Source organism: Hakea prostrata, chromosome 7, assembly GCF_041222555.1.
Source record: "Hakea prostrata isolate BN-2017 chromosome 7, UWA_Hpros_2, whole genome shotgun sequence".
Taxonomy (NCBI): domain Eukaryota; kingdom Viridiplantae; phylum Streptophyta; class Magnoliopsida; order Proteales; family Proteaceae; genus Hakea; species Hakea prostrata.
In genome coordinates, this window is record NC_142606.1 from 65,789,775 (window position 1) to 65,807,186 (window position 17,412).

Below are 17,412 nucleotides of genomic sequence, written 5' to 3' on the forward strand. Positions count from 1 at the left end.
TGGAGCACTATCATTATCAAATGAGATGTGATCAATATGTAAATTTGTTGGGGGCGAGGATGGGTTGGAGAGAACATAGTCAATGGGAGTTCGATCCACCCAGGCACAATACTTGGAATTAAGAGTTGGAGATTTAAGATGACCGGATGACTCTATGTACTTGTATAATGAATTGTAGACTTTAGATGATCTGATTTTTATAAGTTTTCAAACTTCTAGTTTCACGGTTTTCGCTTGCATATAGTCGGATATGTGTCGATTAGGAACATTAGTTTAGGTGATGTTTTAAGTCAAAATAACACTCCCAATGTGTTTATTGACCTAAAATTAGGCTACAACGTCAAAATTCAATCCAAAATGTGTGAAGCCCCGCATCTTTTTATGTTATTATTTTATTATTGTGTGTGAATGTGTCAGTCATTAAGATTATTAAAGAATCATGATGGTTGGTTTGATGGTTTAATCAAATGGTTCATGTCACACCCACTTGCCGGTCTCGGTTACCCACCCGACAACTCGTGGGAGTGATCCGTCACAGGATCCACGGTCTAACACATCAATAATAATAAATGCAAGTAAAAATAATAATGAGCAGGAATAAGTTCAATAATTAAATGAAAGGATTACAGGAGTCCAAATACTCCAATAAAATAATCAAAGGAAAGAATAAACTATCAAAAGAATAATAAGTTTGCGAAAGCAATTAAAAAGAATTAAATGATCTTCTTTCTAGTTTCTTTCTTTAAAGCTAGAAAATGTTTATCATGTTTTTCAAGAAAATGGGTTCTCCAATTCTTCTCCATACAATGGGCAAACTGCCTGGCCACTTGTCTCCTCCGCCCATCAATGGGTGCTATAAGAGCATTCCATGCACTCGCAGGAGCTCCCACACAGGTTATCTCCATTTCCCATTGTCGGTGCCACATTCTCTTCATACGAGAAGGCTCCTTCATGGGAAACCAATCCATCTTCCGGCGCATATCCTCCATCTCTGACAGAGCTAATATAACATAGAAAAATAAAGGAATGAGTTCTGACGAACCCAGTAAGAACAACAATAATTCTCATCCATATGTCAAACCATCATAAATGAATATATGATATGTATGAAATGCAAAAGTATGAATACCGCTAAGATCTAACTATGCAAGTCTCTAACAGTTGACATGCTTTAAGATATACACCAGCCTCCTCTAGGTAGGTCTAGTCACTCTGATCCGGCAAGGACTGGCTACCTCTGTAGGGATCTTGGGTAAAATGGTAAGTCCACACTGGCTCTCAAACCATGGCTAGGGTTAAGTCAATACTCTCTCACCACGACCATTGGCATGAGTACTGGTGCATGTCGGGGTTACTAATCCAATGCAAGTCATAATGGCAACATATTACATGAAGTCCAAATACATCTCCTATGACACCAACCAACTCGGCTCAGTATCTTTCGCAACCTAGGAATGAGAACCCTCACGGACTGGCTACCGCTATTAGACTCCATTCCATAACCCTATAGTCATCCACATATTGTTGGGGCGGAAAGCTCTCATGACTCCTCACGACACCCAGTCCGCTCCTTGGACATCCATGAGCCCAACCCTAACATATGCAACCTTACCATTGTATGACCAACAGTGGACCACTGAGTCTCTGCACGGACTGGTTACCGCTATAGGATGAAACAGAGTCACATCACCGTCGTCACGGGTCATCCGGCTTCAATTCCCCTACCGAAAGGGTAGTAGTATGTGAGGTACCTAGCCATGCAACTCTAGACTCTACCTAGGTATATCATCCAGTAGTTATGACAGTGTTGGAGACATCAGCGAGCATGTGTCCCATACCACAACCCTCTGATATCTCAAGCCAAGGTATCCCAATAGAATACCCTTTCCATCAGAACCACAAACCATCATCATCATCATACCATATTCATAATTGATAAATCATATGTAAAGACAATACAAACAGCGAGCATATAATAAGATCATCATGCTATTCATGGTTACAACAATATTTAAAATGAAAGAACAGTATTGAAAGACACTGGACTAGTATATTCAAGTCATTACATAAAGATGAGGTTGTATGCCCTTACTTGTAAATAAGTAGAAATCCTCTAGATTGCATACCAGAAACAATTATAAGACTTTTATTGGAAACAGAGGACACCTATAAACAAGGTTACAATAATATGTAAGTCGAATGAATCAAACTGGACAAAAGCCGAAGTTACTTGCTCTTTGGAAACCAGCCGGTCGCTTAGGTTGAGCGACCGCCACTAGTGACCGCCCCAAAAACAGAGAGTTTCAATACGAAACTCAAGGCTTCGATCATCCGATTTTTGGATGATCATAGTTCGAATTTCGAACCTAACACTCCCACAACCAAGGAGTAACACGAAACCTAACAATTGACACCAATTTGGTTACCCTGAATCCCCCCTTTGATTAGTTCAATCCTTTTCACAAAAAAGGTAGGTACTGTAATGCGAGGATCATGAACAACCAAAGAGGAAAACAAAACTACTTTAATCATAGCCGAGGATAGAGTATGAGTGAACAAAGAGTCACTTACCTCAACCAGATCAGCTAGAAAAGATAGGAGAAGCTTCCAGATCACTAACAGCACTTCAAATCACCTTCCAGCACGTCTCCACTGCTGCCTAACCACCAAAAACAGCAATCCTGAATATAATATTCGTAAAATAGACGAGGGTTGCTATTTATAGAAGTCTGGGGGCAAAATAGGGCAAAACCCCGCAACCAGGACCAGGCGGTCACTTGGGGCGGTCGCTTGGTCCAATCAACCGCCACTAGCCACCGCCCCCTAGTATATTGCTATACAAGGGTGCTTTGCTCAGGGGGTTGAAGTCCAAGTACAACCTAACCCTAATCAACACATGGGGTATCGGACATCTTCAGACATCACTTGCCTTCTAGAGGTCCAATTACTAAGCAAGGCAGGCTCTTCAACAAGAGAATCCAGATCCATGGGTTTAGGGTATGGATCATGGACTTTTATCCGAACACTCCACAAATTTACTCGGCTAGACCTTCGGGTTTTCGAATATGCAATACGGATTTCGGGTTAGAAATACGGGGGTTGTTACAATTCGAGTGTAGTTAAAGAATAGTTTAAATGAGACTAGCTTCCAATTGATATTTTGGTCGAGGTCAGACATCGCTTGTGGATCCCATAACAGTGGAATTAGACTGAATTGAAAACAAGAAAATGATCAACATAATTTTTTGAACCTGGAGATACTAATGTTAGCACCTCAAAGTGGACCCTGCGTAAGATAATAGAGCGGGCCCACGAGCCCATAATATATTTTATACAATATATATATATATATATATATAATCACCCGTACAAGATAAAGAGGAGAGAGAGAGGAGGGAGTGACACCTCCCTCTCTCTCACCTAACGTTGTGAGCTTTTGGGAAATGAGAAATGGTAATGAGGGGGCATGTAATAAGAGAAGAAAGAAAGAGAAATAGGAGGAGGTGGCATTTTCATTCAAGTAATATCGTGGTAGGTAATGTCATATATATATCCTAATTTTTATACAATTAAGGTGGAAAGTAAATAAGAGAAAGGCTTTATGCGTGGAAACAGAAGTGAGTGGAGAAGTTAAGAGAGAGAGAGAGAGGAAGCCATTAAAGAGGCAAGAGGAGAGGTAGAGAGGAGGGAGAGGAGAAGTGGAAAGAGAAAAGTGAGAAAAGTACAAAGAGAGAGAGAAGAAAGTGGAGGAGGAGAGAGAAGAGAAAGTAGAGGAGGAGAGAGGAGAGAAATGTGTAGGGGAGAGACAAGAGAGGTAACGCAGGGAAAGAGAAGAGAGGAGAGAGAAAGGATGAGAGAGAAAGTAAAGGGAAAACCCTATTGATTCCCACACACATGAAACATGAATAAGTAAGTGATATTGACCAACCCATGTATTTATAAGTAGGTGATTCCATTTAGTAGACAGGTAGCATTCACATATTAATATATAATTGATTTTATTTACTCACGCACTTTATGAAAATGCATGATGTATTGTCTTGTGAATGGAATAGAAATGAATGGGATCGGATGACAGCTTAATGACTTGATTGGATTGCTTGAATTGAAATGTCGACAGTATTCTTGAGATGTTGCATTATGAATTTGAAATGATGCTTCTGCTTGTTAAATGTATAATCATCATACTCTCATATTTAAATGATTGGATTGTATGAATTGTGTCTGGTTTTATTCAGATAAGACTAAATGATAATTGAAATGAAAAATGTACATTGAAATAGACAAAGCATGGTTGCAATATTGACATTGAATATAATTCTGTAAATCCTAATACTTAACGTACCCAAATGGGAAGGCATGAAGCAGCTTCTGTAAGTCCTGGTACTTAAGTGTATCCAAATGGGAGGGTATGAAGCAAGATTGAAAAGTGGAAAGATATACTAGACTGATGATGGCCTCATGTAGAGAACACTTGGCATTGTGCCAAAAGACTGAAAAAAGAATCTTTTGATGAGAACCTTTAAGACTGAGATTGAGACTAATGCCACTTGAGTGATTTAAACTGATGGTGCTCTCTACAGGTAGCACTTAGGTCTGGTTTAATAATGAAAAAGGAAAAGGAAAATAAAAATAAAATTGGAATGCATGATGTTATATGACTTTGATGACGTGATGATTGATGCATGATGAACTGCTTGACTTACTTACATGGTTGTCTATATTGCTTAATAGGCCGCAAAGTCTACTATTATAAATGTTGACAGGTCCTCAGATACATGATAAGGCAAGAGTGCTGCCATCAGACAATGCCTTTAAAGTGGAAGATGAAAATTCTTTTTCTTTTTGTTGCAACTGATGTTGGTTTAACTGGACTGTGAATGTATATATTTCTTTGAGACGGTATGTACTTAACTTGATAGTGTTAAAAGATTCAATGTAAACATAACAAGACTTTAGACTGTAAACATATGTTTCTGTTTTTGTCCTTCAAAATGTTTAGTTTAGCATTTTGTTTTAGTGGTTATAAATAGGTTGATAATGAGATGAACTGTCACGTGCCTAGTTGAATGTTCTTAATGTGGGCCCCACAAAGTCTGTGAAAACTGGGGTTGTGACAAAATGACCTAAATGCCCCTCAAAATCGGGGGTCAATTTTTCATCGAATGCTTGCAAAAAGTTGCTTGAAATTTCAGCCTGTGTTGCCGTGTCGGTAGTGTCGCCAGCCACCAACACGACGATATAGGCTGAAATTTCGGACCATGGGAATAACCCGTTATATATATATATATATATATTTTTTTTTTTTTAATCCGAAGAGTTTATATATAAGGTGGGGGAATATTACTAATATAGGTGCCGCCGGATGGGTACGAACCCAGGTCCTCCCCGTGGGAAGTTGGGCTCTTAACCGCTCTAGTAATCCACCATGGCAACCCGTTATAATTTTAATTTAAAAAAAAAAATGAAAAGACGAAGAACGCAGTAAGATGTAACGGTCAGACCGTCAAGGAGGGAAAGGGAATTAGTGTTGTCTCGAGTAGGATAGGGCAGAGACAATAGAATGTTTGTCTGAGATGGCAAATCCGAGGAGAAACTCCAACGCAACCTCTGAGAATCCACACTACACCCAAACCTTTTCTCTCGCTTCTCTAATCTACTTCTTGAAGAGGCCCCTTTCTTTCCCTTTTCTCCTCTCCGTGTTTATTCTTCTCACTTGGGCCTTTCTCAGACTGCAACACCTCCACCATTTTTCCCCTCCTCAGGAAGCCCAGACTATAGAGAAACAGAAATGGAGGAGAGAAGATGATGAACAGGCTAACCTAGTCCGGTTTAGCAGTGGTTTCCCTTCGCAAATCTCTAAGGATAAGAGGGGATGGTTGCTCGACCCTGTCACTGCTGCCATTGAAGCTGGGATTTCAGGTCTCTGGCTTATATTCTTTACATTTCTTCACCCGTTATCTTCTTGATAATTTCTTTATTTGGTTGCTTCTTTCAGGGTTTATTTTGTTGATTTCTTGTGGGAAATTTTGGGTGTAGATTACTTTAAGTTCTGCTTTTCAACTGCTTCGTTCATATTGCTTCTGTATGAAAGTGTACTCATTCATTCCCGAGTCATGTGGTCATGTCTAGGATATCTCTGGGTAACCAATATTTCGAGTGGTTTTCTTTGTTTCCCTTCTTATTCTGCTTATGAATATTTCTGTTATTATTTTATTTTGTTGGTTCTACTTTTATTTATTAATTTCTTTAGAATTATGAATGGCTTCTTGGTTAATGGTTACTTTATGGACTTAACAATGAGAAAAGGCATCAACATATACTTGCCATTTCCTTCTACCAAAAAAAAAAAAAAACTTGCCATTTCCCGGAACCCAATTTTATATATTAATATCACCTAAATCAATTTCAAGCATCTATATATTTTTTTTAACTTAATTTTCTAATCTAAAACTTTAGCCTGATTTTTTATTGGAACCTGCAGGGGGAGCAATATCTTGTGCTTCAGTGCATGTCGGTGAAATCAGACCTGGTGGCATCAGGGGGAATCACAGACATCATACTTGCAATGAGACAATTGTCATTTGGGGTGCTGATACGAAATTTAGGGTATGCTTACTCTTCTTGGCATGACACAACATTCTATATCATCGTTAGATGCCTTTCATATTTAATCTTTGGTCAATTGCTTCATTCACTGGAAGTAAAATCATTAATTTTATGTTCAGCCGTGCTATATATTTGAATCCATGTAAATCTCCTAGATGGTATCACCGACTAGGGACTGAATTTGCATGCATCTCATTGATAGTATGAGAGTAAGGTGATAATACGCTACCAAATGAGAAGAAGAGATACAATGTACTATCTTGACTTATTAGTATTGTTTGGTAGGCTACCATATGAGAAGAAGAGATACGATATGCTGCTTTGGATTACACAATTGTTTAATAGGCTAGCAAATGAGAGTCTATAAAATTCCTTCAATAATTTGATTGCTGATCATTTGTTTCCATTTCCCTGGTTATTTGCAGTTGGAGAACAGTCACATATCTAATAAGGGTTTTGCTGAAGTAATGATTGGAGCAGAAGAGGTGGCAATAGCTGCTAGTCCAAGTGGCACTGCCCATGCTATTGTGAATGTGGATCAATCGAGAACTACTTTCTTCATGGGTTGTCAAGACAAAGTGGTAACCTATAATGGTTCAAACACCGATTTTAATGTCTGGAAAGATCTCTAGATGTTACTTTTTCATCTAGGATCATCCCATTGCCTTATTAGGTGCTTCAAGTAGTATCTTTTAGGTCAGCATGTGATTGGTATTATTTGGGTTTGTTTACTGTAAATTGGGCTTTCATGGGATGTTGGATATTCAGGCATTGGTGTAAATAAGTGACAGCTGCTATCGCAGAGTTTGATGTTAAAAGGAATTTTTGATCATCTTGCTCTGTGTGTCTTTCATTCTTATATTTCTATAAAGAGCATCTACTTGATGAGCAGTTGTGATTGTTTGAAAAATATTTGGGCCAGCTATTTATGGATGGAAATAGTTACCATTTTTTAAAGCTAGGAGATCACCTTCTATAGGAATTAGTGTGAAGTAAGACACCAGATAACTATGAAAGTTTTATCACTTTTATTGAAAAATCTCCCGCAAATGTAATACACCAGTATTCCTGGAGGTGGTTGTGGTTCAAGTACGACAGGATAACTCTGAAAGCCTCTCACTTCTATCAGAAAACCTCACAGAAGTATGATACACTAGTATTAGATTGGCCTTATGGGGTATAATTATTATACCGGTTTCAATTCATTGAAGTTTTTCTCTTCATTATGTGAGCATATTTTCTCTTGGCTAATGTTTGCTTCACGACATTTTTTTTTCCTACAGAACAGTTCTCTTCTTGACTTGAAGTTTAATTGAGGTATATAAATCAGAGCCCAGTGGTTTTACACATGTTGAGCCTTTGAGCTAATTCTTTTCATTGTAATCAACTAAAGGATGGAAGGAGGGAATGACTATGTGATTTCCTTTCTTAGTTTAGTTTGAGTTCTATTTCTTTATTATAACTATCTTACTTTATATTGAACTGAGCTTCAATAGCAGAATGTCAGTTTCAATGTTAGCTATTGGACAGAGGAGTTCAGGCCTGGCTTGGTTCCTGTTTTAAGTTATCCATGTATGCATCAGAATGCTTCTCACTTTGGTGATTCAGTAGGCTATCTGGTGGTTATTCCAGCTTTTAAGATCAGGTGGGAATATCTGGTCATTTCTTTTGCAACTATCTAGTTTCAGTTTCAAACACCCCCTCCCCCAAGAAACCCTGTTGTCTGATTTGTATTTCTCCTGGTGGTTCAAAATCTTCTACTTTTTTATATCCAGCAGTTTTGACTTTTTTGTTGGTCGAGAATTCTATTTACTTACAATCAAAGTATCAGTGGAAGGCCACAATTTCAGCATTGCCTTCTTTCTGTTTTTTGATTTCTTTAAATTTCTGGTTTGCCCTTTATCCCAATGACCCTTTTACTTTCGGATCCCCTGCTGGCATTCACTGGTTTTGGATTAATGCTGCACTATTACTTGTTTGACAGTTTTGCATTTAAAGTGCTTTGCAAGGGTTCTTGAACGTTAAAAGGTCAAAATGCAGCCTTTTCTTATTTTTTTGAGTCCAGTTGGATGGGTGGTCCTTGCTTTCTGAAAGCCACAATATCAGTATTGGTGTTGGTGAAGTAGCTACTTGATGTGAACACAGGGAACCCCCCGGTCCAAAACCTTAAGTGGGGCCCCCAGAATGGGTCCAAGCAACCTCATAAAGCTGGCCGAACCCTTTGGAGGGGTATTTTGGGCATTTTTGCCTTTAATTTTATCTTATTTTATTTCTGAAATTTTTTGGATGGATATAAAAATATATTATAAACACCCTGAAGGGAAAGAAAGTACAAGAGGGGGAAGAGGGGGCGGGGGAGGAAACCAGGCTAAGAACGCTTGGAGGGCACAAGGAAATTCTCGAACTAACATTGTTACAGATGGCTTTCCAAATCTGATCTAATGAGCAAGATTTGGTGGTCCATCTGTGAAAATTACACTCCATCCAAACATGAGTGATGCAAGCCCCCAATTTAAGCTTCCCAATAGTGTCAACAATTGTGGAACCTCCAAAACTGGAACCAATCCAGGGGCACTTGATGTCTAGAGGCTGAGGGCGTCTAGATCTTGGCCAGATAGAGGAGAGGGCTAGAAGCCAAATAGGACGGGTAAAGGGGCAAGAAAAGAACAAGTGCGGGATGGTTTCTTCTACGGGGCAGAAGATGCAAGAGGTGGGACTAGGAATAGACGGAGGGCGAGGAAGTCTTGGGTTGGAAGGACAAGGTTCTCCAAACAGTAAAGGCATGATGAGGGATATGGCCAGGGAACCAAACAATTTTGGACTAGGGGACTGGGGGAGAGGGGCTATAAAGTAGGTTCCAAGCAGAGGCGATGGAGAAGGAAGAATTTTTGGAAGGAAGCCATATAAGATAGTCACGGGCAAGCAGAGAGGGGGATGGGGGGGGGGGAGAAGGGACCAAATTTGGGCAATCTTAGGGGGAAGGGGGGAGGGATGGGACCAACCATTGGGGTCAAGAACAAAGGAGACGGGGCAGAGTTTGGGGATACTCGAAGAGTAGACAACTCTAGCACCAATAGCATGAAAGAGGATGCCAAGGGTCAAGCTAGAAGGAGATGTTGGTCCCATCCCCAATTTTGAATGAGATGGTAGAGAGGGCAAGAGGTTTGAGGGAGAGGAGTTTTTGCCAAATTCAGGAGGAGTTAGAGGAGAGAGAGGCAGTCTAGAACGAGTTGTTCTTGATGAGATAGGAATAAACCCAATTGACCCAAATGGAGTTATATTTTGAGGAGATTTTTCAGATGAGTTTGAGGAGACCCGCTAAATTGAAGTCTTTGATTCTATGGATACTTAGGTCACCCTTCGATCTAGGTCTACACACTTTGGACTAGCTGGTGGGATGGAGGAATTGGTGGTTTTCCTGACCTTTCTAGAGGAAGCTACTGAAGAGGGCTTCAATGGAGTGGATAGTAGATTTTGGGAGGACAAACGCACCACTCCAATAGATGTAGGAGGCTTGGAGGATCGATTTGATCAGTTCAAGTCTCTTCCAGTATAAGAAAGAAGTTTGCTTTTCCAAAGTTGCAGCTTTTTCCGGATGAGTTCAGGCAAGGGGTACAATGGTGGGCACGAATGCGGCCAAGGATAAGGGGGAGACCAAGGTATTTGACAGGGAGGGGCCAACAGAGAAACCAGAGATTTGAAGGAGAGAAGAAGAAAGGGAATCAGGGTACCAGAGAGGAAGATCTTGGATTTGAGGAGATTAGTCCAAAGGCCAAAAAGAGCTTCAAAAAGATGAAGGGAAGACATAATCAAGGAGATGGAGGAGGGGGATGCTTCGCAAAAGATCATGAGATCGTCAACGAAGGCGAGGTGGATGATATTAGAGGACTTACATTTAGGGGGGGGGAGATGAGATGCAGATCAGTTTTAGATTGGATGCTGTGGGAGAGGACCTTTAAGGCGAGGGAAGAGAGGTAAGGGGAGAGAGGACATCCTTGACGAATGCCAGCCTTGGTAGAAAAGAAGCCAGCAGGGCAACCGTTGATGAGGACAGAGAAGGAGGGGGAAGAGACACAAGTCATGATCCATTGGATGAAGACTGGGGGGGAACTGCGTGTGACCTAGAAGGTCACGAAGGAAGTCCCAACAGAGAGAGTCGAAAACCTTATGAAGGTCAATCTTGAGCAGAGCAGAGGGAGAGAGTTATTATCAGAATTTTCCAGAATTTTAGCTGAGTCCAGTTTGGTAGTTTTGAGTCTTGAGGATTTGCTTGGAGCATTCTATTGAGTTGAGTTGTTTTAAGTTGGTTGCTTTAGTCTTAGGTTATCTAATTAACACATGCTTAGAAAGATAACTTATAGTGTGTTACTGAGATTCCAATGTAAGGGTTGAAATCTTCTAGTAATTTAATTCCTTTGCTAAGTGTTGGTAAGAGTCCAGTTTGAGTTTTAATTGGATCTCATCAGTTAAGGAGATCTAAGTCTGAGTTAGAGTTTTTATTTTAGGTTATAAATAGCCTCTTTCTACATTGTAATCTTCAGTCTGGATTATTAAATGAAAATTGAGTAAGGACCGGGGTTCTTGTTTTAAGGGGGCCTCGGCGGGTTTTGGAAAGAATTCTTCAATCTTCAGTTTTTCACTCAAGTTTCTTCAAGCAGCTCCATCTTCTTCACAATGCAGCTGCTTTCAAGCATTCAACAAAGCATTCGAGAGAATCAAACACCACTGTCAAGTAAGTGCAGCCGCATCCCCATCCGTCCCTGTCTTCCCCACCTTGTCTGCAGCCCTCCCCACCGCTTCCCTGCCTTGCACACCCTTCCCAGCCACTTTCCCCCCTTGTCTGACCTAGGTCACCACCCCCAACCCATCACAACTCACTTCAGCCCCTCCCCCTTCAGTCCTCTGCAATCCCAGTCCCTTCCACAAACCCTAGAGACCTTTACCTTCCTCCTCCTTCACCATGGCTTCCAAATCCCCACCCCATTAGGATTCTCTTATTCCTTGCTCAGTTCTAAACTGCTCTTCTCTCTTTAGGATTGCAGAAGCTCTAGGTTCCAGTCCTAATGCTAATTTCCCCAAAGCAGTCCTATTCTGTGGGTTTTGAAAATTTCTGCTCTTCATCTTCTTCAAGAGAAGTCTGCAGAATTTTGAGAAATTCCAAAAAATTCTTAAACAGCCAAGTTCCAGTCCCTGCTTCTCTGAGATAGCTTCTGAACTTACAGAAGAATAGTATTCTCAGATCATACAGCGATGCAGCCAAACCTAGCCCTTCCCAAACCCTAACCGAAACCCTAGCTACTTCTGAATTTTAAATGTCATATCTGTGATTCAAGGTAATAAAGGATTCGGATCTGAAATTGAGTTTCAGAAGGTTCTAAACACCATTAGAAACCCTATAACCCCTCTGTTGATTGCTGGAATTTTTTGGGGTGCCACATTCTAGGGAAATTATAGTTTTACCCCTAACTCTAGATCCGTGGTTTGACTGGTTTCACAACTACAATGTTAAATTTTAAGCATGAGTGCCAAGGGCTGAATCTTTATATCTTGGACAAGCATGGGAATGCTAGAAGGCTCAACATTGAACAGTTTAACACGTTGTTTTTGTTATTGAAACTGAATGTGTTAGATCGTCTTCTATGATTCTACCAAAATTGGACTATGAACTGTGAAGGTGATGTGGAACCCAATTTTAGGGTTAGGGTTTTTTGATGAGTTCCCTAAAATTAAGGGTGCCCAGAATCGCCCAGTAAATAAGTCTAATATTATGGGATGTTTGGGATGGTTTAGGGTTCACAAGAGTTAGGTAAAGGTTCAGCAGAATTTGGGCCAGGCTTAGGGTTAAGGGGCTGAGGTCTTAGACTTGAAAACCTTGCCCTAATGATAGTTTGAGATCTGGATTTAGAAGTTAGGGTTTAGGAACTAGAGGCTTAAGGTTTTGGTTAGGTTAGGAATGGGGCTGTTGTTATTTTGTAATATCAGATTTAATCCTAAAGGGTTTAGGTTTAGTTGGAGGTTTTCTACTTGGAGTGGGACTCTTAGGGAAGTCAACTAGGGTTAGGATTTGGAAGGGGAAGTAGGGTAGGTGTAAGAGATGCTAATCCTACGGGGGTTCGGAATGTGGTTGAGGGTTTATATTGAACTAGGGTTTAGGTCTAGAAGTTGAAGATGAATTGCAGAATTTTATTGTAGAAGACGAAGTGCAGGAAATTTATAAGTGTTAGGGTTTTAGACTTTAGATCAAATTAAGGATAGGGATGGGATGAGGGGTGATGTGCGATCCAACTAGGAGGGAAAGGGAAGGCAAGGGGATGAGGATTAGGGACCTAATGGGGAGGGTTGCTGCTTTTGCAGTAGGGAAGAAGAGACAGAGAAGGCAAGGGGGGAGGGGGTTTCATAGGGTAGGGGAGGGCCAAGGGAAGGTCGTAGGGGGCGGGGGAAGGGTCTGCGGTGTCGTGAGGCTTCAGGAATGATGCTGCCAGGGTATGGCAGCATGGGGGAAGGGGAATTAGGGTTGGGCAGGGACAGGGGGAGGGGCTGGGTGGACGTTGGAACTGAAGGGGAAGGGGTGAGGGAGCCTTGCAATTGTACAGGGGAAGGTGGAAGGGCTGGGGGTTGCTTTACTTGGATTTGTCTTGAGAGCTTGCTGAAATTTCTGAAGAAGAATGCTAAACAGAGTTGCTGATCGTTGAAGAAGAAAGGTTTATTTTAAATTTCGCTGTGGCCCCCTCAAACAGGAACCACGGTTTGCAAACTCAATATTCTTATTCAAAATAATCATACTTAAGATTAAAAAAAAGGGGGCCTATTTATAGCCTACTAAAAGACTCTAAACCATGATAGAAGATCGAGAGCGAGATCTCGCCACCTTGAAAAACTGAGATCTTGACCATCTTGGCTAAATCACGGTCGAGATGTGCGATTTTTTGGCATCAATTCGGTGGGTTTTAGGGTCCCAATTGGGCTGAAACTTGGTTTTTAGCCTATTTAAGGTCTTTTGAACACATTGATGGCCTTAGATTTGTCAGAAAACAACCCTAAGTATGATTTCTAAGTCTACCTATTGTGTGAACCAAAATGTTGTAGGATTAGGGAATGCAAGGTTATACAACATGTAATATAAAACCTTTAAGACATATAAATGAAAAACAAGTATATCAAATGCATCAAATAACCTAATTGTCATCAAAATTCTATCCATATGAGTATCACAATCTCAATTTTCAAGAATAGAATAATAAAAGTATACAACCATTAGAAGTTCTATATAAGTCATTAAATCATAAGTTCATAAGACAAGCAGAGAATGATTGATCTTCTTTTGATGTTGTAGATGTGCTAAGAGTAGTTCCAAGTGAAAATCCAGCTGAAATCCGCAAAAAAAAGGGACAAAAATTGAGAGTTCCAGCGAGATATGGCGAGATCTCAACCGAGATATCCCAACTCTCTGCTCTCGATCTCCATCTCGTCTCGCTTCTTTGAAAAAGCGAGGTGTCTCGCGAGATCTCCCACCATGCTCCAAACCTAAGTGGGCCTTGTTTATAGATTATGATCCCATTACATTGAATTGCAACTAACCAAATAAATAATCAAAGATCTAATGGACTCTTAATTGACACATGCTGAAATAAAATCCTTATTAACTAAAGACTTCAATAAACACATGTTGAATTCTATTTAACTAAATACTCTAATTGACATATGCGAGAATTTAAAAACTAAAGACACTTGCTGAAATTGAAACTTAATTAACTAAAAACACATGCTGAAATTAGTCAAGGGGGGAATAAGGACAATATTGTCCACCCCCCCCCCCCCAAGGGCAGGTTCAGCCAGCCTAGGGAGGCTTCCCTGTAGGTGTGGGTTTTAGGCCCAACTTAGGGTTTTGGCCAAGGGCAGAATTTTGGTTCACATCAAAAGGGTTAATATTACAGCAGATTGTTGACTTAGTCTAGTCATGTGCAAAGAAGACCAATACTTGTGTTATGGCCTTAAAAATCATTCTTAAGTTGTCAGTGGCTATTTTTTGAGATTATTTTAGGATGGTATGGTCTATAGTCAGATAAAATGGGGAGCACTGAAGCATCATTCCCTACAACTCACGACCCAATGTATTGGTGAGAGAATAATGTTTATTCATACTCATAGTTGTCCTGGTGCCTTTGGCAACCAAGGGATTGGAGGGCAACCTATGCGTTTAGATAACAATGCACCCTAGTAGGTTTTTATTTTATTTAATTTATGGATAGAAACATTATTATATACATGCCCTTTTTTTTTTTTTTTTGTGTGTGTGTGTGTGTGTGTTTTTGTCTGTTGGGGGTTGAAAGCTTGGTCTCAACCAATAGAAAGAGTGGGTTGTGAAACTAGCTGCCTGGTCTTTCTTATCCTCCTTTCCTTGGATGCTGATCTAGAAGCTAAAGCTTAACCATGGGGCTCTAACCTTTCCCAATAAGGGAGCCAAAGGATTTTCATTCAGCTTCATGTGATAAAAAAAGGGTTGTGACGATACAAGAGCTTCGTTTTCTCCCCCACCTTTAGCCCTTGTGTAACAGTTCTCTGAGCAAGAAAGAATCCCGATGAGAGTTGAATGGCTGCAATGTTAGTGTCTAACTGAGGAACAAACCTTGCAGTTAGACTATTTCTATGGTCAAATGGAAGAAAGCAAAGGGGCAGATACCCCTTCTAGTGTGATGTTGCTCCTCTTTCACTTCAGTAATTTGATTATGGTGTTCGACCCCTTTTGCCTCCTCATAATCCGAGGCAGGTCCAGTAGTTTAGTAAGCAGAAAGACGAGTCTCAGTCACCCTATCGTTGGTAAAGTGTCTGGCCTCCGAAGTAGTGTATCCCAAAAGGATAAAGGCTGGTTTCCAAGCAAGCTTCCCTGATTGCACTCCCAAAGGGGCCTATTTTTTATATTCATGTCGGGCAGATGCATTTATACTAGCTTAGTTGCTTTAGTAGCTTGCATACTTGTGTGCTAGAGGAAGCAGGTGTACGTGGAAAGGCTTGCTTTAACAAGAAAATGGGCAACAAGAGGCCACACCACCCAAGCGGTTAGTTTGCTCATTCAGTTTCTCTGTTTGAGCAGGCATGGGAACATTTAAGCCAGTATAGAGTGTGGATCAACCAATGGGCTATTTGCTATAGTTCAAAGCCCTGTTCATAGAAGGTCTAGAGACATGTGAAGGTGGTTAGTTGCTGCTTTGTTGAGCAAGGCAGTCTAGCTGCTGTTCCAAAGCTTTCATGCCATCTAAAGGGAGACAAGATATGAACAATGGGCAAAGGAGCAGATCAGGTTGTTTACTTACTTTCATAATAGTCTTGGCTTTTTTTTTTAGTGTTAAAAGGGTACTTTGTTTGGTTGTTGAATAGAATTACAAGCTATAGGGGAAGGCTGTCACATAAGTGTGGAACATGAAGAAGCATAAGGCACTTTTGGCAAAGTCAAAAGGGTGAAAAAGAAAGGTGGTCTTGTTTCTGATGCTTTAAAGAGTGAATAGCAGGGGTTTCAAGCTTGTTAGCATCGCTCTTTTACTTTTACTCTAGGAACCTGGTTACAACTCCTGTTATCCGCCCTTTGAGCTCGCTCAAGAGGCAATTTCGAGCATGAACCGTGCTTTAGAGAGGAAGCTGAAAGCAAAGGGTCTGTCTGCCATCTATCCTTTATCAGAGAAATATTTGAGATTTGGACTTGGTGATTGTCCTGGGGTGTTGCATATCAAAATTTTACATTTTTATTTTCTTGTGTACATAACTGTTGTGAAAATGTACTTCATAGAATCATTGTATTACAAAGAAATAGAAAAAGAAAAATGTAGAACAGAAATATGAGGAGAAGAAAAGGCCAGAAAGCACAGCATAGAGTTGGAGAAAAGAAGGCTCCTCTGCAACTCTTATAGTTCTGTTTTTAGTGGCTATTTCCTGCAAAGGTGCATGATAGGTCTGACCTGCTGTACGTCTTCTCTGTAAGGTGGTGTTTGCTGCTGACCTCATTTTCTTCTTTTCCAGCAAGCACCATTGCCATTGCTATTCACTGCTAGGCAGGAAAGACCAGGGGAAAAAATGGAAAGAAAAAAGGAAAAGCGGCAGCAGAAGAAAAAAGTGGAGAAGAAAGGAATGATTAGGGAAAACAAAAACAGAGAACTTGCTTATTGAGGAATTCTGGAGTTAGTAGTTGCAGTTTCTAATCCAGACCTTGTAGTAGATGGTCTGCTATCGTGGGCTTCTCAGAAAGAAAGGTTGGAGAATGGCTTCACAGAAAGGAAGTTAGGAGACCTGCAAAAAGCTTCAGAAACAAACATCAATAGTCAACTTCTAAACTGAGAGTACCTCCGTACAGTTATAAAATGAATGGGCTATAACCGTAGCATAATATAGAAAACTAACTACAATGGAAACAACTGAAATAAGAAACTAACCATGATAACCTATAAGCAAAATAGGAAAGCACCTAAGGAACAATATGTAATCTACTGAAAAAAATTACTAAATTTCAGCACTTTCTAGACTTGAAATCTGGGTTAGGACCATCCTTTGGTCCGTTTTTCGAAGTGGCTTGTAGGCTAAAGCTATTTCATCTGCTTTCCTTTTCTGAAAAGAACTCAACTCTGTTGAGTTTGGAAATGGAGCAAGGGGACCATTGGATACCACTCATTAAAGGAGGAATCATCATTATGCCTTCTTAAGCTTAATCTCAAGGAGTTCCTTAGTAGGAAGAAACTTCATGGCTTTATTGTCATGCATAAAAGATTATGATGCAGATCAGCACCAAATTGGCTTATTTCCTTTGAAACATGGTAT

General features: G+C 40.4%; 1 protein-coding gene across 1 annotated transcript; it reads left to right on the forward strand.

The window, feature by feature from the left end:
- Positions 1-5,503: 5,503 nt before the first annotated feature.
- On the forward strand, positions 5,504-8,876 carry LOC149011734 (uncharacterized). Its single transcript, XM_089162989.1, has 3 exons — positions 5,504-5,922; positions 6,485-6,609; positions 7,035-8,876. The coding sequence occupies exons 1-3, from the start codon at positions 5,577-5,579 to the stop codon at positions 7,239-7,241; spliced, it is 678 nt and encodes a 225-aa protein (XP_089019115.1). The 5' UTR covers positions 5,504-5,576; the 3' UTR covers positions 7,242-8,876.
- The last annotated feature ends 8,536 nt before the right edge of the window (positions 8,877-17,412 follow it).

Excerpts from the sequence above, each read along its gene's own strand:
- LOC149011734 (XM_089162989.1), top strand. The coding sequence starts at position 5,577 with ATGGCAAATCCGAGGAGAAACTCCAACGCAACCTCTGAGAATCCACAC. Across the intron at positions 5,923-6,484 it reads CATTGAAGCTGGGATTTCAG|GGGGAGCAATATCTTGTGCT; the intron begins GTCTCTGGCTTA and ends TGGAACCTGCAG. Across the intron at positions 6,610-7,034 it reads GTGCTGATACGAAATTTAGG|TTGGAGAACAGTCACATATC; the intron begins GTATGCTTACTC and ends GGTTATTTGCAG.